This window comes from Ovis aries, chromosome 5 (assembly GCF_016772045.2).
Source record: "Ovis aries strain OAR_USU_Benz2616 breed Rambouillet chromosome 5, ARS-UI_Ramb_v3.0, whole genome shotgun sequence".
In the NCBI taxonomy this organism is placed as follows: Eukaryota; Metazoa; Chordata; class Mammalia; order Artiodactyla; family Bovidae; genus Ovis; species Ovis aries.
Window position 1 is genome coordinate 78221944 of NC_056058.1, and position 24678 is coordinate 78246621.

Genomic DNA, 24678 nt, shown 5'->3' on the forward strand with positions numbered 1-24678 from the left:
GACATGGCTTAGCAACTGAACAACAGCAACAACAGACCTCTTTTCATTTTAACTCTCTCTCTTTGTTCAGGTCCAAGTCTATAACAGCTCTATTAAAAATGTACTGGGATTTTTATATATCAAGTTATAAACCATCCCTTTAGTCAAAAGCCTTACTGCCAAATCTCTTTGAGGCAGGTCTCTCTCTGCTTTGGTTTGCTAGTTAGAGTGCTATGGGATAACACCCTTAAGATTCTATAAATTCTTTTATCTAGCTATATTGGTATCTGAGGCTCCATATTTCTTAGGTCTTAATAAAGTGTCCTGTCGTTGTATCCTTGATTTGGCCTTGATCCTGAGGCTATAGTTTCCTAGCAGCATCCTGGACTTGACTTTTGGACTGAGGCTTTCTCTTCCTTTGAGAATCTTTCGCCAGATGGAGAGAGTGGTTTTATTTTCTAACTCACATGAGTTCTGAGCTGGAAATATTTCCTCTTTATGCTGCTTAAAATCTAAACAGCTAATTATTTGACTCAGCTCTTTCTTCCCATCCTTTATCATAGGAACTAAAAGAAGCCAATTAACGCTTTCAACATTCTGCCTGGAAACCTCCTTAGCTAAATCCACAAATTCATTAGATATCCTATCTATCTTCCACCAGTTGCTACAAGTGCCAGTGTTGCCAGAAGTTTCACCACGATGTAAAAATAATTTTCTCACTGCTCTTCCAACCTCTGTTGACAGTGCCTTTCTAGAATCTGCTGGATCCCAAAGCCAGTGTCACACATTTCAGTGCCCCGCGTCCAGATAACTATTTCTGCATGTTTTATATTACTGTGTAATAAATTACCTCCCAAACTTAGTGGCTTTAAATAACAGTGACTTATTTTTGCTGATTTTGTGGGTCAGATAGTGGTTCTTCTCTTCCATGTGGAATAGGATGAGGACATGTTGCTGCACTTGGCTGTTGCTCAACTAGGCCTGGAAATTTTGCAGTGGCCTCACTCACGTGTCAGAGACCTAATGCTGTCTGTCAGGCATGAAGCCTTAGTTTTCTTCTATATGACTTCTCTCTCTCTCTGTGTGGTTTCTGAGTCTTCAGAATTCTTACCTGAACTTCTTTACATGGTAACTGGCTTTCCAGAGGACAGAAGCAGAAGCTGCCAGACCTTTTAAGAGCTAAGCCTAGAACTGACAGTTTTGTTTCCACTTTCTTTTGGTGGTCAAAGCAAGTCACAAAACCAACCCAGACTCAAGGGGAAGAGAAAGAGATGAGAAGATAGATAGCAGGAATTGTTGTCAGACATCTTTGAAGTTAGTCCACCAAAGCGTGCTAAGTCACACTAGGTGGCTAGTGAAGCTTCTTACCCATTCCAGGGATGTGTGCTTTTACATAGTAGCTAAGCTTTGGGTCAAAGAATTCAATCTATAGCATAGAGTTTCAAACATAAACAATAAACGTCTGTAGTTTCTAATTTCAGGAAGGAGAAGATAAAAGTACTCTTTGTGTTCTCAGAAGCTTCAACAAATACTTACGAAGCCTCCTCTTGAATACTCACTTTGCTGTGTACTGGGAAGAAATTAAATATTAGGACAACAGTTTGAGTGTGACCTAGGCAAAGATATTTAACTCCTAACCACCTGTTTGCTCATGACTAACAAACAAGGGCAACGTGCAAGGCCTGACATAGTACCTGGCACTTAGTTATTTCTCAGTAAATATTATTTTCTTTCCTCCTTTTTATCTTCCTCAAAAGGATACTGGACATGCTGTCTGCTGTAGTCTCTATTAACACTAACATAGATTCTTTTATGTGGACAGGTACTGCTCATATGATAGAGGCCGATGTCATTCTTCCAAGTGAGAGATCAGAACATGGCCAGCCAATCATGGCCCATCCTCCAGAAATAAACAGTGATAATACATTACAGGAATGGCTGGCTGAAGTTATTAAAAGCAATAAAGGCATAAAGCTGGATTTTAAGAGGTATTTGTACAAACATGTTCAGTCTCCTGGTTGTTATAGAATAACAATAAGGGGAAAAAATCAGTAACTTCATATATTTGTACCTAAGTAACTTTATACTCTATCTAAACTGAAAATGAAATTGCAAAGTAATATTTTTCAGGAATGAACCAAAGATCCACAGAGTTTTCTGCTAATATTGTTTCTTGGGAACATTTTGAGGTTAAACTTAAGTTAATTTTTATAAAGGAATTTATCATAACTGACCATTGTAATAATAGAACGGTAAATTTTTTTTCTATGTGAATAACTCCCAATACCTTTTAAAATTTTTAACTGGAGGATAATTCCTTTACAATGTTGTGTTAGTTTCTGCTGTACAATGAAGTGAATAAGCTGTGTGTGTGTGTGTGTGTGTGTGTGTGTGTGTGTGTGTGTGTATGTATCCCCTCTCTCTTGAACTTTCCTGTCCCCCACCATCCCACTCTTCTAGGTCATCACAGGGCACCGAGCTGAGCTCCCTGTTACACAGCAGCTTCCCATTAGCTATCTGTTTTGCACATAGTATTCTATATATTTCAGTGTTACTCTCTCAATTTGTCTCACCCTCTTCTTCCCCCACTATGTCCACAAATCCATTTGAAAGAAAGTGGAGTCGCTCAGTCGTGTCCGACTCTTTTCGACCCCATGGACTGTAGCTCGCCAGGTTTCTCCGTCCATGGGGTTTTCCAGGCAAGAGTACTGGAGTGGGTTGCCATTTCCTTCTCCAGAGGATCTTCCCGACCCGGGGATGGAACCCAAGGCTCCTCCTTTATAGGCAGATGCTTTACTGTCTGAGCCACCAGGGAAGTCATTGAGCAATACAAGTTCACAAGTCCAGAGAACAATACATTTAAGATGCTACTTTCACTAAGAAGTAGTCTGAGACAGAGTTGGCAGTAGTTGGGTTAGTTAATACATTTCCTACTTGATTTGTGTTGTTATATTTGGGAAATTATTTAGAATTCTTTAATTACTGAAGAGTTTCTTAAAAATAATGTTTTAGAAACATTGATAATGAAGAGAGCAAGATTAAGTATCATTTCCTTCTCCGTGACCATCACAGAAAGTTTTACTTTTGTGGTATTTTGGCAGTGTAAAAATTATAGGTAGAGCCAGGGATTTATTGTGACACCATAAAAGCTCTTCATGAGACCCATGAAGGCAACTGCTATGAGAATCTAGGATGTGTGGTAAACTTACTTTATCTTTGAACAGTATTTTAAAATTGAATCACCTCAAGAAAAGAATAAGGATTGGAAATCTTATTCATAGGATTTTTAAAAACCTAATAAGTATTTAATCATTAATGCTCAGCGAGCAAAACTTTAGATCTCCTTGCCTTTTCATTTGTTGTGGGGCTAAATATACTAGTAAACCTCTTTATACTGTGAATGAAAGCTATTGTAAGATCTTAAAGCTTTTAGAATGGTGAATAGTCCAACTCCATTTTATTGACAAAGGAACTTAGTCCAACAGAGGTTATGTGACAACAGCTAAACTTGAGAGCTGAGCTAGGACCAGATTCCGGGTTTCCTAGAGCCAGTCCAGTGTTCCTTTGATGGTGGTTTAGTCACTCAGTTGTGTCTGACTCTTCGCAACCCCATGAACTATAGCCCACCAGGCTCCTCTGTCCATGGAATTTCCCAGGCAAGAATGCTGGAGTGGTTGCCATTTCCTTCTCTAAGGGATCTTCCCAACCCAGGGATTGAACCAGCATCTCCTGCATTGCAGGTGGTCTCCTACATTACAAGTGGATTCTTTGCCGACTAAGCCACCAGGGACCATGAAATAAAGTATTTAATCCTTAATGCTTGGCAAGCAAAACTTGAGATCTCCTTGTCTTTTCACATGCTCAGTTTTCTTTTTTTTTTTTTTTAATGTTTACCATTGCCTATAGACTTGTTCTCTATGAAATATATACTTTGACTCCTCACCAGTTAGATCAGCTCATTCATTCCTAAATGCTAGCAGTCACCAGTAAAAGGCTGTGCCACTAGAAAAAGACTGCATGTTTTTTGATCATGCATATTTGAAGGGGAATTAACTAACAATTATGTAAATACATACTGTGTGTCAGACACAGTTCTAAGAGTAAGAGTGTGCTCAGTCACTCAGTTCTGTCTGATTCATTGTGATCCTAGGGACTGTAGTCTGCCAGGCTCCTCTGTCCATGGGATTTTTCCAGGTGACAACACTGGAGTGGATGCCATTTCTTCCCCCATGATCTAAGAGCATTGAATGTTAATTCGTTTAATCTTTACAGCAGTCCTAAGACATAGGTTCTTCCTATTCTCATCTTCCAGATAAAGGAACAAAGGAATTTATAGATTAATTGGGAGAGAATTGTTATTTTAAATATTTATGCAGTGAGTCTTCCAGGCTAGGAATATAGTATATTATTCTTTGTAGTAAATATTGTATTTTGCTGTTGGGCAAAAGTTTATCCTCAGTCTTTTTTTTTTCCTCCCCAAATATGGTGTTTCCTCCACATTTACTCTTCCAGAAGAATTTTGTAATTATTTTGTAAATTTCCAGAAATTAAAACTTAATTTTTTCCTAAGTAAGATTTTGTGTTTTTCTTAATATAGGTTTTGTTTTTCTTAATGGAAAGGGAAAGTGGTGGTACTATAGTCTTTTGTATTAGTGATAATTAAAACATTTACCTGTAAAAGAATATTAAAATATTAATAGTTAAATATTAAGTTATAATATTTCATTATTACTGGTTAATAATTAAAATATTAAACAGTTAAATATTAAAAAGTATATTAAAGTCTTACTTCATTATGTTCTGTGTCGTAGGTCTTTATGTCTAACTGTGCAGTGCTTTGCACGTGGTAGACACCTAATATATGCCATTGCAATGTCAGTTTGGGGGAGAATGTGTTGAGAGTAGATATCAGATGGTGAGCCGTCATTGAACAGCCTAATGTCAGTTTACTAAATTGAGAAAGGCTAAGAAGCTTCCTGTTGAATATAAACGGGAAGTTAGTGATTAACCCAACTCCACAGACACCAGATTTCTTAAGAAAGCAGAATCATTTCTAGAAAAGGAGAGGAGGTCAGCTGTGAAACATGTGTGGCTTAGTTTAAGGTTTCCTTCTACTCCACTTCTGAAGAGCAGAACCCCACCGGCACTTAGCTGCTGCGGTGGGACTTGCAGACGAGCCAGCTTTGGAGTAATAGGTATAAGTTGCTTAAGTACCTTGTAATAGGTACAGGTAATAGGTAAGCAAGCTTCAGAATAATAGTACAAGTTGCTTAAGTACCTTGTAATAGGTACAATTCCCTAAAAATGAGGGAATTTTGTAGGAAGTACAGTTGGCCAGATCTCAGAATTGTGGTTTTTAACACAGTGTTGATATCATTCAAGGCAGAAAGCATTTGAGACAGAAATGACAGCATCTATATTAGAATCTGTTAAGGTCCTGCATTAGAGTTTATTAATCCGCTTTAATCTAGGGCCCGAATTTCAGGGGTATAAGAATGAGAAAAAAAGCAGCTTATTACATGGGAGCAGAGTTAAAGAGAGGCTGATTTCCTCTGGTTTTAGTGAACAGTATCCTTGCTCACTAATAAATATGACCCTATAGAAGCAGAAGAGATCAAGAAGAGATGGAAAGAATACACAGAACTGTACAAAAAAAGAGTTTAATGACCCAGCTAATGACGATGGTGTAGTCTCTCACTCAGAGCCAAACATTGTGGAGTATAAAATCAAGTGGGCCTTAGGAAGTGCTGCTGCCAATAAAGTCAGTGGAGATGATGGAATCCCTGCAGAGTTATTTAAAATCCTAAAAGATGATGCTATGGAAGTGCTGCTCTCAATATGTCAGCAAATTTGGAAAACCCAGCAGTGGCCACAGAACTGGAAAATGTCAGTCCTCATCCCAATTCCAAAGAAGGGTAGTACTAAAGAATGTTCAAACCACCAGACAGTTGCACTCATCTCCCATGCTAGTAAGGCTATGCTCAAAATCCTCCAAGCTAGGCTTCAGCATTACATGAACTGAGAGCTTCCAATGTCCAAACTGGGTTTAGCAAAGACAGAGGAACCATAGATCAAATTGCCAACATTGCCTGGATCACAGAGAAAGCAAGGGAATTCCAGAAAAATATCTATCTCTGTTTCATTGACTATGCTAAAGTCTTTGACTGTGTATATCATAACAAACTGTGAAAAACTCTTAGAGAGATGGGAATACCAGACCATCTTACTTGTCTCCTGGGAAACCTGTATGTGGGTCAAGAAGCAAAGTTAGAACCCTGTATGGAACAACTGAGTAGTTCGGGATTGAGAAAAGAGTACGAAAAGGCTGTTTATTGTCTCCCTGTTTGTTTAACTTATACACAGAGCACATTATGCAAAATGCCAGGCTGGATGAGTTACAAGCTGGAATCGAGATTGCTGGGAGAAATATCAACAACTTCAGATATGCCGATGATACCACTCTAATGGCAGAAAGTGAAGAGGAATTCTTAAAAGAGTCTCCTGATGAGGGTGAAGGAGGAGAGTGAAAAAGCCAACTTAAAACTAAATATTAAAAAAAACAAAGATCCTGGTATCCAGTCCTTTCACTTCATGGAAAATGGAAGGGAAAAGGTGGAAGCAGTGACAGATTTTTTTTCTTCTTGGGCTCTAAAATCACTGTGGATGATAACTACAGCCATGAAATTAGAAGACGATTGCTTCTTGGCGGGAAAGCTATGACAAACCTAAAACAGTGTGTGAAAAAGCAAAGACCAAAAAAAAAAGCAAAGACAGCACTTTGCTGACAAAGGTCCATATAGTCAAGGCTATGATCTTTCTAGCAGTCATGTACGGATTTGAGAGCTGAACTATAAAGAAGACAGAGCGCCAAAGAATTGATGCTTTTGAACTGTGGTGCTGGAGAAGACTCTTAAGAATCCCTTGGAAAGCAAGGAGATCAAACCAGTCAATTTTTAAATTATTATTATTATTATTATTTTACTTTACAATATTGTATTGGTTTTGCCATACATCAACATGAATCCACCACGGGTGTACACGTGTTCCCAATCCTGAACCCCCCACCCACCTCCCTCCCCGTACCATCCCTCTGGGTCATCCCAGTGCACCAGCCCCAAGCATCCTGTATCCTGCATCGAACCATGATATTATACATGTTTCAATGTGGCATACACACTGAGGAAACCAGAATTGAAAGAGACACGTGTACCCCAATGTTCATCGCAGCACTGTTTATAATAGCCAGGACATGGAAGCAACCTAGATGTCCATCAGCAGATGAATGGATAAGAAAGCTGTGGTACATATACACAATGGAGTATTACTCAGCCATTAAAACCAGTCAATTTTAAAGGAAATCAACCCTGAATACTCTTTGGAAGAACTGATGCTGAAGCTGAAGCTGAAGCTCCAATACTCTGGTCATCTGATGTGAACAGCTGGCTCGTTGGAAAAGACCCTGACGCTGGGAAAGACTGCAAAGGCAGGAAAAGAGGGCAACAGAGGATGAAATCGTTGGATGGCATCACTGATGCAATCGACATGAACTTGGGCAACCTCCGGGAGATGGTGAGGGATAGGGAAGCCTGCTGTGCTGCAGTCCATGGCGTTGCAAAGAGCCAGACATGACTGGCGACTGAACACAGTGAACAGCAATGATGACATTATCAGTTTCTGCTCATAAAGTAGGAAGCCCAAAAGGAGTGAGGGAAGAGTGGTGGAAGCATAGGCAGAAGGACTCCAGTCCATTAAGAGGAAAAGTGGAAGACCGACAAGGGGTGCTGCATGTTCTCCCTCCCAATATCCACCTCCCAGACTCTTAGTCCCCCCAATCATTGTGTTCCTTAAAAGCTAATTTTCTGAGAAATATGCATAGGCCTCAAAGATTCAGAAGCGATTCAAGATTGCATGTACTGTAGTTTTCCAATAAAGTTTGTTTGTATTTTTTAAAAGTAAAAATTATATTGGCGGTTCAAAGCCTTATTATTTCAAAATGTATTCGTCCAAGAAGATGTCAGGAAGTAAAAGGAGTGAAGTTGCTTTTTAGTTTAAAAGTAACTAAAATATAGTTGTCTTGAGTTCTCAGAAAAGATGTTTACAGTAGAGGAGAAAAATGAAGTTTATAAAAGCTTTAAGGAAATATTTTAATGTTACATTTTGCAGTCATTTTTAGAAGTGTGTTTGTGCATCCAGACTCTCACAAGAATACATACAGGGAAAGAGGCTCTTTTTCCCAAGGTCATTAGCCAGTGTTAGAGACATAGTGTCTGAGTGCACTTTGGGTATTTTCATAAACTGGAATTTGCAGGTTGTGAGTATGTTTAATTTTTAAATCCTATTTATACATTCTTTGATGAGTGAATGTTTGTGTCTTTTCTTAAATTGTTTTTATACTGAGTGATCATAATACAGGGTTTTGAAACTTCTATCTACAGGTAGTGGCATTATTCATACATTAATAGAATCTTTTAAGTACCTTCATGAATAATAAGTATAAATCAGTATTTTAAGATATGGCATATGTTAACTTTCCCCTCTGGTGATATCTAATCTTTGATTTTATTTAATTCAAGCATTATGATGTTATACATTTATTATGAATTTGAGAATGTTAAAGCCACTAGTCTAAAAGAACCTTTTACTTTTACTTTAGGAATGTATCTCATTGACAACAAATTGTTTTTAGTTTGGCAGCTGTAGAACCATCCATGATGCTCTTGGAAAATGTCAAGAGGTATCTGAAGCGTCCAGTGTGGATTAATGCTGATGTTCTTCCTGGTCCAAATGGAAATAGCAGAGTAGTGGATGCAAAGCCTTTTATAGACACTGTGACATCCTTCTTTCCAGATGTGACATTTTCTCTGGGTTGGACAACAGGATGGCATCCTGAGAAAGTCAATGAAGGTGATAATTTAAAATATGTGTTCCTTTTATACATTCAGATATAAAAATAATACCTTTACTACAAAACCAAAACCATGTTCTATAAATCCAAGAGCCTAATGGAGAGAAAGATCTGGCCCTAAAGATGTGTGTATGAATCTTCCTTCTGTTATTTCAGATCGATCTCATTCACTGGTGACATTTTGTCACCAGGCTCCCACAGAAAATATTTATTTGCAAGGTCTAGAATAACCAAAGCTGCCTCTATACATACTTTAAGCAAATTCTGAGTTGGTCTCTTTGTACTTGTAGAGCATTCTATACTCTTTTTTTTTTCTTTTATTTTGAAGCAAACTCTCTATGTTGGATGAAAGATAAAGAAGTGGTAATAAAATCTTTTTAAGTGATGTAAGGCCAGAAGTAGGCGATGTGTGGTTGAAGAGCATAGATTCTGCTCCCTTGATATTAGACGGTCCTTGAAATGAAGACTGCTAGAAAAGAAGCTTGGTGCCCTCACGCCCTCTAGCTAGACAGAGGGTGTGGGAGGCCACGAGACTTTCCTCTCTGGGAAATTTCTTCTTTTTCTTCATGTACTCTTTTCGATGGACCTGATATTCAGCTTCTTTTTCCTGGATGAAACTTATTACGCTATATGGATTCATCTTTTTCTTCATACATCCCTATTTAATGATTGTCCAGTAAAATCACTAATTAGGGATCCTAAATCAGGGATCCAGTAAAATCAGATGCTCTGGGACACCTGAACACATGGTAAAAATAATTAACCAAGAAGATATTTAGAGTTTATGGAAATGTTAGCCTTTATCTTGTGTTTAGGGCGTTTTAAAATTTACTTATTTGCTATTACTGTCTTTAGATGTAAAGTTTTAAAATCTAACATGAGATCAGAGTAACTGCTATCTGGTTGCGTAGTGACATTTAGGTTATAACCCCTGGGGCAACAATTGATATAATCGAGAGAAAAACAGTATACTTTAAATTTGTTCTATTTTAATTTTCTAATCGTTTTATTCGTGTCAGTAAAGGATATAGCCTATAATTCAAAGTGTTTAAAGAAGGTAAACTAGAGACGATTTAATAGCTTCCATACTGCTTCTGATCTCTTTTTAGTCACAGTTTAGTCTAACTCTGACTTTAATCTCAGGCTTGAACTGAATTAAACCATGTCTGGGTCTTTAAGTCATGTTGGTGTTGAATGTTTCCAGGCTACTTTTCCCCTGCTGGCCGATGGTCATTACCACCGTGTGTTTTATCTTCCCTTACTTCTTATGCTACAAATTTTAGGAAAGAGAGTTTATGTTTGTAGTAATGTAAGTAATAGCTTATGTTAGCAGCCCCTTTTTCTAATTAAAAAGATACAATTTTCTAGATTTTAAAAGAAAACAGACCTTTCCCTTCTTTCATGAGGAATTTAGCTGCTATAGGCTTTTAGTAAATTGTTCCTTTACAGACCAATACTTTTTCAACCTACTTTTGATAGAGTTTAGGGGTTATTTTTTAAATATACATTTTTTTTCTGAAGCTGTTTATAAATAGGCAGATATATTTTCCACAATGTCTAAACTTGATTTAAAACAGAAAACACACATATAAAAGCCAATTCAAATACTATTTCTATTTTAGATAAAATGTGTAAGTAATTTGGACTAGCCCCCACATTTAAAAAAAAAATTGAAGTTAATTATTACCTAAATAGCTTGTAAGTACCTAGCAACCATCTTTTTCCTGGAAAAGAAAGCTTAACACAAGTGGAAAATCTAAGTTTATAGAGTATATGAATGATGCAGAGCCTTAGAATTTTAAATTATATATATATAGTGCCAACATTTCCTTTTTTGTACTTGATAGATTAATCAATTCTTTTGTAAGTTTTCAATTTTTTTGCTTGATTTGCTCTTGTTCGCTTGTGACATGACTTTAGATGTAATTTTTTTATCTGCATCCCACTCAAAATATTTTCCTGCATGAAGTGGTATACTACTTTCTCTGAATCCAAATGAAAATTTTAATGAATTACCTATGAATTTACATATTTCATATATAATTTAATTTTTATCCTTTCCTGGTGGCTCAGATGGTAAAGTGTCTGCCTGCAATGCAGGAGACCCGGATTTGATCCCTGGATTGGGAAGATCCCCTGGAGAAGGAAGTGGCAACCCACTCCAGTATTCTTGCCTGGAAAATCCCATGGTCGGAGGAGCCTGATAGGTTACAGTCCATGGACTTTTTCTGAACCCAAATGGAAATTTTAGTGAATTACCTATGAAGTTACATATTCATATATGATTTAATTTTTACTTAATTGACTTTTTAGGATTCTGGTGAGAAAAGTTAAATTTCTTTCTTTTCACTTCAGGTTACAGTTGGACAATGGTGAAAGAGATGGAATATATATGTAACGAGCTAAATCAACCTGTAACATTTCCTGTCAGAGCAGCATTAGTCAGGCAGTCTTGTTCTCAGTTACTTTGGCTGTTGAAGCAATCACACAGGTATGTGTAAGTTTGACAGTGTAGTGTGTACATGTGAGTGTGTGTGAAAGGTGAAAACTGATCATACAGACTGTGTGTGTGAGGGAGAGACAGAAGATGGATGCTGATTCTTGTCAGTGCTCAGACTTCCTCCCTGGAATGAAGCTCCTTGATGAATCTTAATATCAGGTCTTTCACCTCTATTCCACACGAAACCTTTTGCCCATAATAGGTACCTAGTTTGTCATTTTTTTCAATATACTACACATTCACAAAAAGTTATAAGTGAATACAATAATTTCCCTTTGAATTCTGTCATAATTCCAAGTCTTTTCCACATAAAAATTTTGTTATTTTAAAAATTAATTTTTTTTGGCTGTGCAGCTTGTGAGATCTTAGTTCCCTAACCAGAGATTGAATCTGTACCCTCGGCAGTGAAAGTACCAAGTCCTAAACACTGGACTGCCAAGGAATCCCCCAAATTTTGTTATTTTATCCTGTCATAAAAATTTGTTGGACCATGTATTAAATAGTATAAAGCTACAGATAGTGAAACAGTTTTGATACTATGTTTTTTAATAGGCTAGTCAATAGGACAGCAGGGAAAGCCCAGAAATAAACTCAGCTCTATCATGGAACTTAGGATAGGAAAAGGCTGGTATTTCAGATCACTGGTGCAAAAGTTCAATAACTTGTATAGGGACAGGCAACACTGTAAGAAAAACAAAGTAAATGACCTTCCTTAATCTTCCTCCAAAATAAATTCCAGATGAATTAAAGACTTGAATGTCAAACAATAAGTGCATAAAGAAAACACAATTGATGATTTTTTTTTTTGTATATGTAGTTTCAGAATGGAGAAGACCCTTCTTATAAGGCACAAAACCCAGAAGCAATAAAAGGAAATTTTGATACATTTGAATACGTAGAAATGAAAAGATTCTGGTAAAACTGCCCTCAACACATATGTTACATGGTTGTAAACACTTCTAACAAGCAAATAATTATCACAAATCATCCAGAAAAGGACCCAGTTTGATAATTCACTATATTTTAGAGAGTAAGAGAAGCATATACCCAAATATTAGAGAAATATCCATATTCCTGTGGGTAGAGTTTTTACTAAATTCTTTTTCAGTTTTTAGGAATATAACCCTATTTTCTCACATTATATATTAATAAAATAAATTATATTAGTGTTTTATATATTGAATCATCCACACATCCCTCTTGAGATTTATCATTCTTTTATAGTCTGCTGAATTTTATTGCTAATATTTTAGTTAGAATTTCGGCATTTTAAAGTGAGATTGGTCTGTAGTTTTTTCTTTCTCAGTTTTGGGTATCAATATCATGGGCATTTCATTAGAAAAAAACTAAGGACCTTTCTTTCTTTTTACATTTCCTAAGATGTTAAAAATAACATTCAAATAGCCTGTACTTGAGTTTGAATAACTCAGTGTTGAAACCAACCTGGTGCTTAGTGTTAGAGGCTCAGTCGTGTCTGACTGTTTGTGACCCCATGGATAGTAGCCCACCAGGCTCCTCTGTCCATGAAATTCTCCAGGCAAGAATACTGGAGAGGGTTGCCATTCCCTTCTCCAGGGGATCTTCCCAACCCAGGGATCAAACCTGGGTTTCCAGCATTGCAGGCGGATTCTTCACCATCTGAGCCACCAAAGAATATAAATATGATTTTTATTTTATTTTTCATCGACTGTTTTAAGGGTGACTAACAGTTAGAACTGGACATGGAACAACAGACTGGTTCCAGATAGGAAAAGGAGTACGTCAAGGCTGTATATTGTCACCCTGCTTATTTAACTTCTATGCAGAGTACATCATGAGAAACTCTGGACTGGAAGAAACACAAGCTGGAATCAAGATTGCCGGGAGAAATATCAATAACGTCAGATATGCAGATGACACCACCCTTATGGCAGAAAGTGAAGAGGAACTAAAAAGCCTCTTGATGAAAGTAAAAGAGAGTGAAAAAGTTGGCTTAAAGCTCAACATTCAGAAAACGAAGATCATGGCATCTGGTCCCATCACTCCATGGGAAATAGATGGAGAAACAGTAGAAACAGTGTCAGACTTTATTTTTTGGGGCTCCAAAATCACTGCAGATGGTGATTGCAGCCATGAAATTAAAAGATGCTTACTCCTTGGAAGAAAAGTTATGCCCAACCTAGATAGCATGTTCAAAAGCAGAGACATTACTTTGCCGACTAAGGTCCATCTAGTCAAGGCTATGGTTTTCCTGTGGTCATGTATGGATGCGAGAGTTGGTCTGTGAAGAAGGCTGAGCGCCAAGGAATTGATGCTTTTGAACTGTGGTGTTGGAGAAGACTCTTGAGAGTCCCTTGGACTGCAAGGAGATCCAACCAGTCCATTCTGAAGGAGATCAACCCTGGGATTTCTTTGGAAGGAATGATGCTAAAGCTGAAACTCCAGTACTTTGGCTACCTCATGCGAAGAGTTGACTCATTGGCAAAGACCTTGATCCTGGGAGGGATTGGGGGCAGGAGAAGAAGGGGACGACCAAGGATGAGATGGCTGGATGGCATCACTGACTCGATGGACGCGAGTCTGAGTGAACTCCGGGAGTTGGTGATGGACAGGGAGGCCTGGCGTGCTGCGATTCATGGGGTCGCAAAGAGTCGGACACAACTGAGCGACTGGACTGAACTGAACTGTCATAAAAATAATATTAAACCTACACAGAAGTTGCAACATCTCCTTTACCCATGTTCCCAAACTGTTTATCCATTCTTTCTTCCTCTATCCTTCTCTCTCCCCCATCTGCTTTTCTTTTTTTCTGTTTATTTTTCTGTTATGATGTCTCATATCCTGAAGTCCTCCAGTGTAGACTTAACCCACACAAGAATGCACTTCTGTATTTCTACTGTGTAGCCTCCCAACCAGGAAATCAGCATTAAGGCAAAACTGCCCCTATAGTCTCCAGATCCCATTCAAATTTAGCAGCCATTCCAACAATCCTTATTTCCTTGTGGTCTATGAAACTCTCTAAGAACATGCACTGCATTTAGTTTGCATCAGTCTCTTTCAAAATTCTTCCTCAATTTTTCCTTTCCTCTCATACATGTAACAGTCTTAAAGACTACAGGCCCTTTATTATGAAAAACATCCTCAGTCTCAATCAGTTCAGTATTTCCTCATGCTAGATCTCAGGTCTTGCATTCTTGGCAAGCTAATCATGTTCTTGTCCCAATTCCCAAATCAGTCACTTCTTCAAGGATCCCTTCTTGATTATAGTAGCAGGTGGTATTTAGAAAGCAAAATCTGGGATTTTAGTATAATCATTGCTCCTAGAGTATCAATGCTTCCAGGAGTGTTAGGGATAGGAAAGAATTCTTAAGCAAGACACAAAAATCATTAGCCATAAAGGATATGTTTGAGTAATTTGAACACATTAAAATTTGGAAATTCTTGCCATCAAAAAACACCATGAAGAATATGAACAGGTTAGGCAGAGTTGGGGAATATTTTTGTATATCAAAAGGGCTCTAATCAGAATTTATAATGAATTCTGTATTCTACTGTGTGCACATCAGAGTTCATTTATTATTGAATGATATTTGGATTATTTCATGGTTTTGTCTATTGCAAAAATTGGTGGTGTGAACATTCATATATATATATATATATATATATGTACATATACATAAATGTGAGCACACACATACATCCTGGTGCAAATGTGCCTAAAGATTATGTAAGGAAGGAATTTCTGGAAATAGAATTTCTAGGTCATAGGGTGTTCATATTTTCAATTTTAGTGGATGCTGCTAAACTATTTTCCAAAGAAAATGAATAAACTGTGGCTACATGTTTCAACTTGAATACATTTCACAAAAAATATTCAGCAAAAGATGCAATACCAAAAATATTACATTCCATGATTCCACTTATATGAAATTTATTAACAGGCAAAAATTAAACTGTGTTGTTTAGGATGAATATACAGGTGGTAAAGAAGATGGCAACTGAAAAGTCTAGGTTGTGAGAACTCCCGGGGAGAGGTGAGGCTGTGATGGGGCTCTGATATCCAGGTGTCTCCTAAGGTGCTGGCAAGGTTCTTTTCTTGGTTTGTGTTGTGTTACACTGGAGTTCACTTTATAATAATTTGTCAAAATTTATATTTATGCTTTATGCATCTTTTCCTATATGTGTTATTTCACAGTGGAAAGAGCTTTAAAAATGAAACCTGAGAGGTGATTTGAATGAATGCAATTTAAAATACCCTTAGGCAATTTTATTTTTCCTATTTTAGTTTGTATACCATAGTGGGAGGATTAAAAGAGGCAAAATAACACTGGAAAGCTCTTCTTTTAACCTAAATTCATATCTGTCTTTTTATAAGGTTTGTCTCCATGGTGCTTGAATAAAGTAATAAAAATGCCATTTTAGCAAAAATATGTTTTTAGAGTAATTCTTATTTTTTTTCCTGTGTTCCCCACTGTAGTTTAAAATTATTTTGGGTTCTTCACATAATACTCTTATGGAGCAAAGTCCAAAGTACTTTCCTTTGTTACATTTCCAGAATGGTGTTATCATCCTTAAGGACAGTAATGTGTCAGTGTAATAACAAGAATATATATATTGGTTAGACGGTTTTCCCATCTTTAGTAGAACAACTGCTTTGGAGATTTTCTCCTGGAATCTGACATGCTTATGAGGAAAATAAATATGAAAATACTTAAAGAAATTTTCATTTCTCTAAATTCTAATAAGAACAGTGTAATAGTAATGTCACCGGAAGAAATGAAAATATATGATTTAAGTAGCATTTGAATTTCTGAGCATAGTCTTACATCCATAATCAATCTGCATATATTATTATTGTTTTTTGACTGCAGAAATAGATCTAGGTTTATTCTCTTTGGCGTTGTTATATCTCATACAGAAACCCCCAGAAGGGATAGCAGGACCCCTTAGAAGTGGATATGAATGTTGGGAATGTCAGTGACAATTGTATCTCTTCACTGTCCCTTCCAGTCATGCTTTTAACTCTGGCCTGGCTACTGAAGAAACCAGGTTAGAGCTGCGGTTTTGTGTAGGGAACGGATTCCTTGATCAACAACACAATCTCCTCTGTTCTTTTGTCCAAAATTGGGCCTATTTACAGTGCTAACCATTCTGGGTTTCCAAAGTCATATGAGGGTTACCTAATTTAGGCAATAGCGATGTGAATTTTATTCTCTCTAGCCCTTTGATGTTGATGAAGAAATGAAACAGGAAAATACAGTTCCACCAGTGCTAATTAATTTTTCTTCTATGTGAATTTGGGTTAGAGACAAATGAGGGTGACTGTGTTTAGGCTTGTTGGAATTCTTCATCACTGTTTCTTATCCTTCTGTATTAACTATATAATTCTGTTTTGTTTTGATGCAGGTACAGCCTGACCATTTGGACTGGAAAAAATGATAGCTATTCTATTGAAGATTTACTTTTTATTAGAGATCATTTTGACAAAAAACGAGTTTTCTATGACATCTTGGAACCACAAAACCATGAATTTAAACAAGCCATTGGAATCAAAATTAATCTCTAAGATGAAAATTCTGCTAAATTATTTCATGTTTCGCTTTTGCAATCCTTCCTTGTCTGATCTGAATTAATTACCATATAAATTATGATGACTGATTTATGTTCCAGTTCATCAAATCAAAAAATACTTATTGAACGCTTACTCTGTTAGGCCTCTGTCCTTATAATACTGTACCTACCTACAAGATTTGGAAAGAAGAGATTTCATTGGGCCTCATATAATAATGATTTAGGAAAATGAATCTTTAGAAGCATTAATAAAAAATATTTTGGTATTTTGAAAATAATGGAAAAAATCCACGTGTCATACAGATACTAAATTACATGTTGGTGTTAGCATTACAGAGATTCCATAAAAATATGCCATCCTCTTTTATTTTCCCTGGAGAACTAATTATTTCAGAGACTACAAAAGAGAAAGAGGGCTTTAAAAACGTTTTTAACTTTCACAGGGTTGAGCAGTTTTCTTATAACAAGATCAAGTCTATTTACTGAAAGCAATGAGGATTAAATTAGGATGTATCTAGAATTTCCTTATTGTTCAGAGCATCCTGACAGCCATATATTAATGTGTTGTTTTGTATTCTTTGTTTTGATCATAGTATCTTATCTAGAGTGAGCAAAATACTATTGGAGAGCAGAATTTTAATCCTGGTAATCTGTTATTTGTTTTTCAAGATTTTCACCCACACCGCCTTGTCCCAGGCCCTTGTCCCACTACTAGAATTTTAAAAATTATTTCCTCATGACTTCATTCCTCACATTACTCAAAGAAACGCTGGATAATTCTGCTGAAAAAAAAAAACAAAACTTTAAAAACACCTCTTTCTTTATGCCAAATCAAAAACCTCTAGGGGCTTCTTAAATTCAACTTCATTGAATTTTACTCTTTCAATACCCTTCCTAATATAGTCCCACTCTAAAAGTTAATTCAGTGTCCTCAGTACAGTGCTTTGTTTCAAAAATGCTTACACCATCAGTAATCTCCAGATTTTACTTTAACGATTACTTTTAACTGACAGTGTTCGCTAATTGTGTCAGACATTGTCGTTATGTCTCCTTAGCTAGACTATGAAGTCCTTCATGGGGAGAGAACATTCTTAATTGTCTTTACAGTATCTGGCGTAGTCCTGAGCAAGGTATTCAGAAAAACATGTTGCTTCTTTGATTTATTGAAAAGTACTGTAACAATGAATGTCCTAAGATACGTAATTTGTCTTTTATCAACCATTTCCCCCCAAGAGAATAAAATAGTGCTGGGCAGAGAAAAGAGCTTGGGTTTTGAATTCAGATAGACTTCCCTTACAGCCCCACTTCTGTCCCTTCCTAGCCATGGATTTGAGGAAATATTTAACCTCATTGAGTCTTGATTCCTTCCTGTATAAAATGGGGGCAAGGGGCAGGGTGGAGGATGAGGATTCTCTTGTAGGGTTGTTGTGAAGATTAAGGGAGATTCTTGCAATGGAAGCATGTAGCTCAGTGTTTGTCTCATAGCAAGCGCTCAACAGATAGTCCCTTTTTATTAGACTTACCATGTGATCATACCCATTGTAGATAGATGGCAGTAAGAGATATAACATGAAACATTGTACACATGCAATACTTAAAGAAAATGATCACATTCTACTTTAAATTTTAGCTACAACTGAATATGCTGCTATTGGTCAAATAGCAACTAAAACTTCACTTTCTATGGTTGTTTGCCAAAAGCAAAAGGTGCAATTTCGTAATTATAAAATTATAACAATTGTAGCAAAGAATAACTCTTTTAAAACTATGGTTAAAAGTATTGTTTACATCATAAATGTTCTAAAATGACCCTGCTTAGCTTTCACAAAAAGAGTTGAATTTATAAATGAACTACATTTAAGTTTAAAATAAAATTCATTTGCCCAGATTATTTTTACTATTTATCTGGTCCTCAATAATATTTTTTAAAGTATTAATCTTAAAGCCAAATGCTTTTGTATTGAGAAATTTATCAACTGAGTGTTATTTAGATTAAGATTTAAAACTATATTTTAAAGTGTTCTCGGGAATAAAAGGGCTTCCCAGGTGACTCACTGGTAAAGAATCCACCTGCCAATTCAGAAGATGCCAGAAATGCTGGTTTGATCCTTGGGTGGGAAAGATAACCTGGAGGAGAAAACAGCAACCTGCTTCAGCATTCTTACCAAGAAAATCCCACGAACAGAGAAGCCTGGTGGGCCACACTTCATGGGGCCCCAAAGAGTCGGACGCAAGGGCACACACAGCAGCAGGAATAAAAATTATATAAGAGAATTATAAAATTTACTCTGTTGAAAGTAAAATTTAAATGGATTATGGTCCATATGGGAAAAAAGGATAACGATTCCTCCTTCACGCCCTACACAGATAATAATTTGAGTTGGATCTTAGGCCTAAAAGTGAAACCTAAATCTATAAAGCATTTAGAAGAGAATAAAGGAGAATGTTTTCATGACTTAAGGTAATTCTTTCTTTCCTTTTTTAAATTTCAGCTTTACTGAGATAAATTGACACATAAAATTGTAAGGTATTATTATTAAATATTTGGTAAGAAGTTCACAGACACAAGTAAATGATTTAATAACACCTTTTTTTCTCTCCAGATTCTCTGGTTTAATGTATTAAGATCCCATAGCATTCAAATACCGTTTCTCAAGCCTGCAGAGCAATCCTCTCCCTAGAAAATGCTTTTGTACAAGATCCAATTGTTCAAAAAATCAGAGCTTTTAAAAGAAGTGTGGCTTATGGCCCTGTAACAGTGATTTGATTGCTGAGCAACCAGATGCGTACTTATTTATCCAGTGGGAAATTGTTGCAAGTTATTCAGAACAGGTTGTTCATTTGCTTGTTTGTTGGAGCTAGGATTTTAGATTTTTCCTTGTAACTAAAAAAAAAAAACAACAACAACAACAAAAAACAAAACCAGCAACAACTGAAATACCTAGTGAATATATAGAAAAATGTAATATTTCTCATTTTGAACTTTAAGATGGGAGTCTACTTAGTATGAGCTTACTATCTTCCAAGTTCATGAATCAATGCAAGGAACATTGTGTGTTAGAAAGATGAGAATAGTAGTGCTGAAGTACTTTTTAATCTAGAAAATGAGAGTATAATGAATCAGTGAAACCAAGAAGAACTGATCACAGGTCTTGAAGAAGTGGGCAGCATCCGGGAGCGCTTGGTGGCCTCAGCAGCAGGAGTTCAGCGGCCTTGTTCCAACGTCCCACCTCAGAGTCACTCTTCTAGTCTTCACTGTGATTTCCTCGCTGTTCCTCGTACATCTGGACTGCCATGCTTTGGTCCAGAGACCTTAATTTGTTCAGTCACTTGTGTCTTTCATGAGGGAGACATGTACTTTAGGGCTCAGTAGGAACTTGGGTGAGGCCGGTGCGGTGGAGGGAAAAGGGACACCTAATTGATGTTTGATTTCCTGAAGCAGGGCAAATAATTCAGAAATTTCTATCCCAAGGCTCTTATCGTCTAGTAGGGGGAGCAAAAGTGAAAGCGAAGTCAGTCAGTCATGTCCGATTCTTTGTGACCCCATGGACTGTAGCCTATGAGGTTCCTCCATCCATGGAATTTTCCAGGCAAGAGTACTGGACTGGGCTGCCGTTTCCTTCTCCAGGGGATCTCACTGACCCAAGGATTGAACCCAGGTCTCCAGCATTGCAAGCTGTCTGAGCCACCAGGGAAGCTCGAGCTACAAAGGAAGCCCAGTAGGGGGAGAGAGACTTGTAAATAGTATGTTGAATATTTGCTGTAACTCTTGTAATGGAACTATACTCCAGGTTGTGGCAAGAGACAGCAGTCTGTTCTAATTTGGAGAGAATACTTGAGTTGTGTTTAGTAAGATTCACCATGTAGACAGAGGGAATGGCCTTTCTGACAGAAGCACATGAGCAGAGGAACTCTTAAGGAGGAAAACCTTGTTCAGAAAAGTTTTTGTGGAGGCACTAAGGAGTTTGTTCCTTTTCTCTCAAGCTGTAGGAGGCATCACACCATTTTAAGCAGGGATGTGTTATCAGTTTTGAGTGTTACAAAGATGATTCCAGTGGCATGAGAAGGAAAAGGAGATGACGCCTTGAATTAAGGTGGAAGCAGAAGGGGATGGGAAGGCTCAAGACATAGAGGAAAGGTTAAGAAAGAAGAACTTTTAAGACTTTGTAAACCAGTTGACTGAGAAGTATGGGGGAGAAGGAAGAATCTAATAATACATATTTTGGGCTCGTGTAACAGAGGTTCAGGAGGAGCCACTGACCCAAACAGGACAAGACAGACGATAGATATTGCTATATTTCTCAGTGATTTGTTGACATTGCTACTTGATACCAATTTGGAAAGAAAAATAAAAACCCCATCTTCCTGCCTCTGAACTCACCTCCCATCTATGGTCATACCACACTGAACAGACCCAATCTCATCTGAACTCATCTCCCATTTTGACTTTAGGAAGAATGCTCTTTAATTCAGGTTTCCCAGGTAGCACTGGTGGTAAAGAATCCATCTGCCAGTGCAGGGATGCAAGAGTGGAGGGTTCAATCCTCAGGTCAGGAAGATTCCCTGGAGTAGGAAATGGCAACCCACTCCAGTATTCTTGCCTGGAAAATTCCATGGACAGAGAAGCTGGTGGGCTATAGTCCATGGGCCTGTAAAGAGTTGGATGTGACTGAGCTCTTTAAATCTACCAGTTTCTTAACTACACCCACTCCCCAGTAACTGCTACTTTACTACATATATTTAGATTATGTCATAATTTTAACCAACGAAAGCTACCCCATGGTCTAACCATCAGAGAAGAGAGAAAACAGGCAAACCTTGGAAACTGCTCACCCAACCGCCTGTCCTCGAAGGGAGGCTCTTTTGTTTCTATGTTTCTGCTTGCAAAAGGAACCAGTCTGACTAAATCAGGCAGTTGAGTTGTTCTGGGTTTGATAGAGATACCAAGGGAACATTTCATGCAAAGATGGGCTCAATAAAGGACAGGAATGGTATGGACCTAACAGAAGCAGAAGATATTAAGAAGAGGTGGCAAGAATACACAGAAGAACAGTACAAAAAAGATCTTCATGACCCAGATAATTACGATGGTGTGATCACTCACCTAGAGCCAGATATCCTGGAATGTGAAGTCAAGTGGGCCTTAGGAAGCATCACTATGAACAAAGCTAGTGGAGGTGATGGAATTCCAGCTGAGCTGTTTCAAATCCTGAAAGATGATGCTGTGAAAGTGCTACACTCAATATGCCAGCAAATTTGGAAAACTCAGCAGTAGCCACAGGACTGGAAAAGGTCAGTTTTCATTCCAATCCCAAAGAAAGGCAATGCCAAAGAATGCTCAAACTACTGCACAATTACACTCATCTCACATGCTAGTAAAGTAATGCTCAAAATTCTCCAAGCCAGGCTTCAGCAATACGTGAACCGTGAACTTCCTGATGTTCAAGCTGGTTTTAGAAAAGGCAAAGGAACCGGAGATCAAATTGCCCACATTCACTGGATCATTGAAAAAGCAAGAGTTCCAGAAAAACATCTATTTCTGCTTTATTGACTATGCCAAAGCCTTTGACTGTGTGGGTCACAAAAAACTGTGGAAAATTCTTCAAGAGATGGGAATACCAGACCACCTAACCTGCCTCTTGAGAAATCTGTATGCAGGTCAGGAAGCAACAGTTAGAACTGGACATGGAACAACAGACTGCTTCCAAATAGGAAAAGGAATGCGTCAAGGCTGTATATTGTCACTGCTTATTTAACTTCTATGCAGAGTACATCATGAGAAACGCTGGGCTGGAAGAAGCACAAGCTGGAATCAAGATTGCCAGGAGAAATATCAATAACCTCAGATATGCAGATGACTCCACCCTTATGGCAGAAAGTGAAGAGGAACTGAAAAGCCTCTTGATGAAAGAGGACAGTGAAAAAGTTGGCCTAAAGCTCAACATTCCGAAAACGAAGATCATGACATCTGGCCCCATCACTTCATCGGAAATAGATGGGGAAACAGTGGAAACAGTGTCAGATTTTATTTTGGGGGGCTCCAAAATCACTGCAGATGGTTATTGCAGCCGTGAAATTTTAAAAGACGCTTACTCCTTGGAAAGAAAGTTATGACCAACCTAGATAGCATATTCAAAAGCAGAGACATTACTTTGCCAACAAAGGTCCGTCTAGTCAAGGCTATGGTTTTTCCAGTAGTCATGTATGGATGTGAGAGTTTGACTGTGAAGAAAGCTGAGCACCAAAGAATTGATGCTTTTGAACTGTGGTGTTGGAGAAGACTCTTGAGAGTCCCTTGGACTGCAAGAAGATCCAACCAATCCATTCTGAAGATCAGCCCTGGGATTTCTTTGGAAGGAATGATGCTAAAGCTGAAACTCCAGTACTTTGGCCACCTCATGCGAAGAGTTGACTCATTGGAAGAGACTCTGATGCTGGGAGGGATTGGGGGCAGGAAGAGAAGGGGATGACCGAGGATGAGATGGCTGGATGGCATCATGGACTCAATGGACGTGAGTCTGAGTGAACTCCGGGAGTTGGTGATGGACAGGGAGGCCTGGTGTGCTGCGATTCATGGGGTTGCAGAGTCGGATACGACTGAGTGACTGAACTGAACTGATAGAATCTTCATAAAAGCTGGTCATTGCCCCTTTCTTCTTTATCCCTTGTTGGGGTCACATAATGTAGTAAGAATTTAGAAAATTTAATTGAAGTATTTAGTGTGAGAGTCTGTTTCCACTTTGTGAATTCAAGAGCTAATCAAAAAATTCTGAATTAAAGTTGAAGGGTGTGATCTCTTCATAGAGCCTATTGAGCTCTGTCCCTAAGCCAAGGTTTCTATAAGGTCTTTCATGACTTTCCCAGGGCTTTCTCCTGGTGCACATCCTCTGCTAGACTATGACTATTTTATGGGTTTGTGTTTTGCCCTCAACTGTGCTGTTGTGGGAGAGGTTATTCATCATTTTTGTATGATACCTGGTCAGAACAGGCCCTTAACAAATGATGGATGAATGGTTGATGGATGACACAAAACCTCAGCAATTCTCTTAGATCAGTGGTTCCTAATGTGTGGCCCACAAACCCCTCAGTGTCCCTGAGATGCTTTTAGAAGGGAGATGAGATCAAAACCATTTGTGAAATTGCCCGTCTCACTGTGTTGACATTTGCACTGATGGCAGAAAAAAGAATGTTAGGTCGAGCCGTTGATAGCTGGTGTGCTGTACTTAGTCACTCAGTCGTGTCCAACTCTTTGTGACCTCATGGACGGTAGCCCACCAGGCTCTTCTTGCCCATGGGGCTTCTCCAGGCAAGAATACTGGAGTGGGTTGTCATGCCATCCTCCAGGGGATCTTCCCAACCCAGGAATCAAACCCAGGTCTCCCGCATTGCAGGTGGATTCTTTACTGTGTGAGCCACCAGGAAAGCCCCTAGCATGAATCAAATTCATGGCATCGACTATCAGTCATAATCTCCACTGCCCCACATGTGAAAACAAAAAGAACACAGGAATATCATCGATGATTCAGCAATAATCAGTCATTTCAGTAAATTTTGATCCTGAGTACATATCTTTTTAAGATTCCATGTGATGGAATTGAGGTAGAGTACAGCTCTGTTGTACTGAAGTTTAGGACTTATTTTAAAGAAAAGCCCTTGATGCAAACTGAACCAGCCATTTTTTTCATGGAAAAAATATTTACTTGAAAGGACATCTGACAGCCCAGTTACTTAGTCTTGGGTAATT

The 24678-nt window shown here is 38.0% G+C and overlaps 1 protein-coding gene across 2 annotated transcripts in view; it reads left to right on the top strand.

The window, feature by feature from the left end:
* The window catches only part of FAM151B (family with sequence similarity 151 member B), a 33085-nt gene extending 13696 nt beyond the window's left edge, over positions 1-19389 (top strand). The window contains exons 3-6 of one of the 2 annotated variants that reach the window (XM_042250721.2): positions 1784-1967; positions 8666-8883; positions 11240-11375; positions 16770-19389. In XM_042250721.2, coding sequence (XP_042106655.1) covers positions 1784-1967; positions 8666-8883; positions 11240-11375; positions 16770-16929 — 698 coding nt within the window. In that variant the 3' untranslated portion in view covers positions 16930-19389. The remainder of the gene's footprint in view (positions 1-1783; positions 1968-8665; positions 8884-11239; positions 11376-16769) is intronic. The other variant, XM_004009052.6, reaches the window with a different exon arrangement.
* The last annotated feature ends 5289 nt before the right edge of the window (positions 19390-24678 follow it).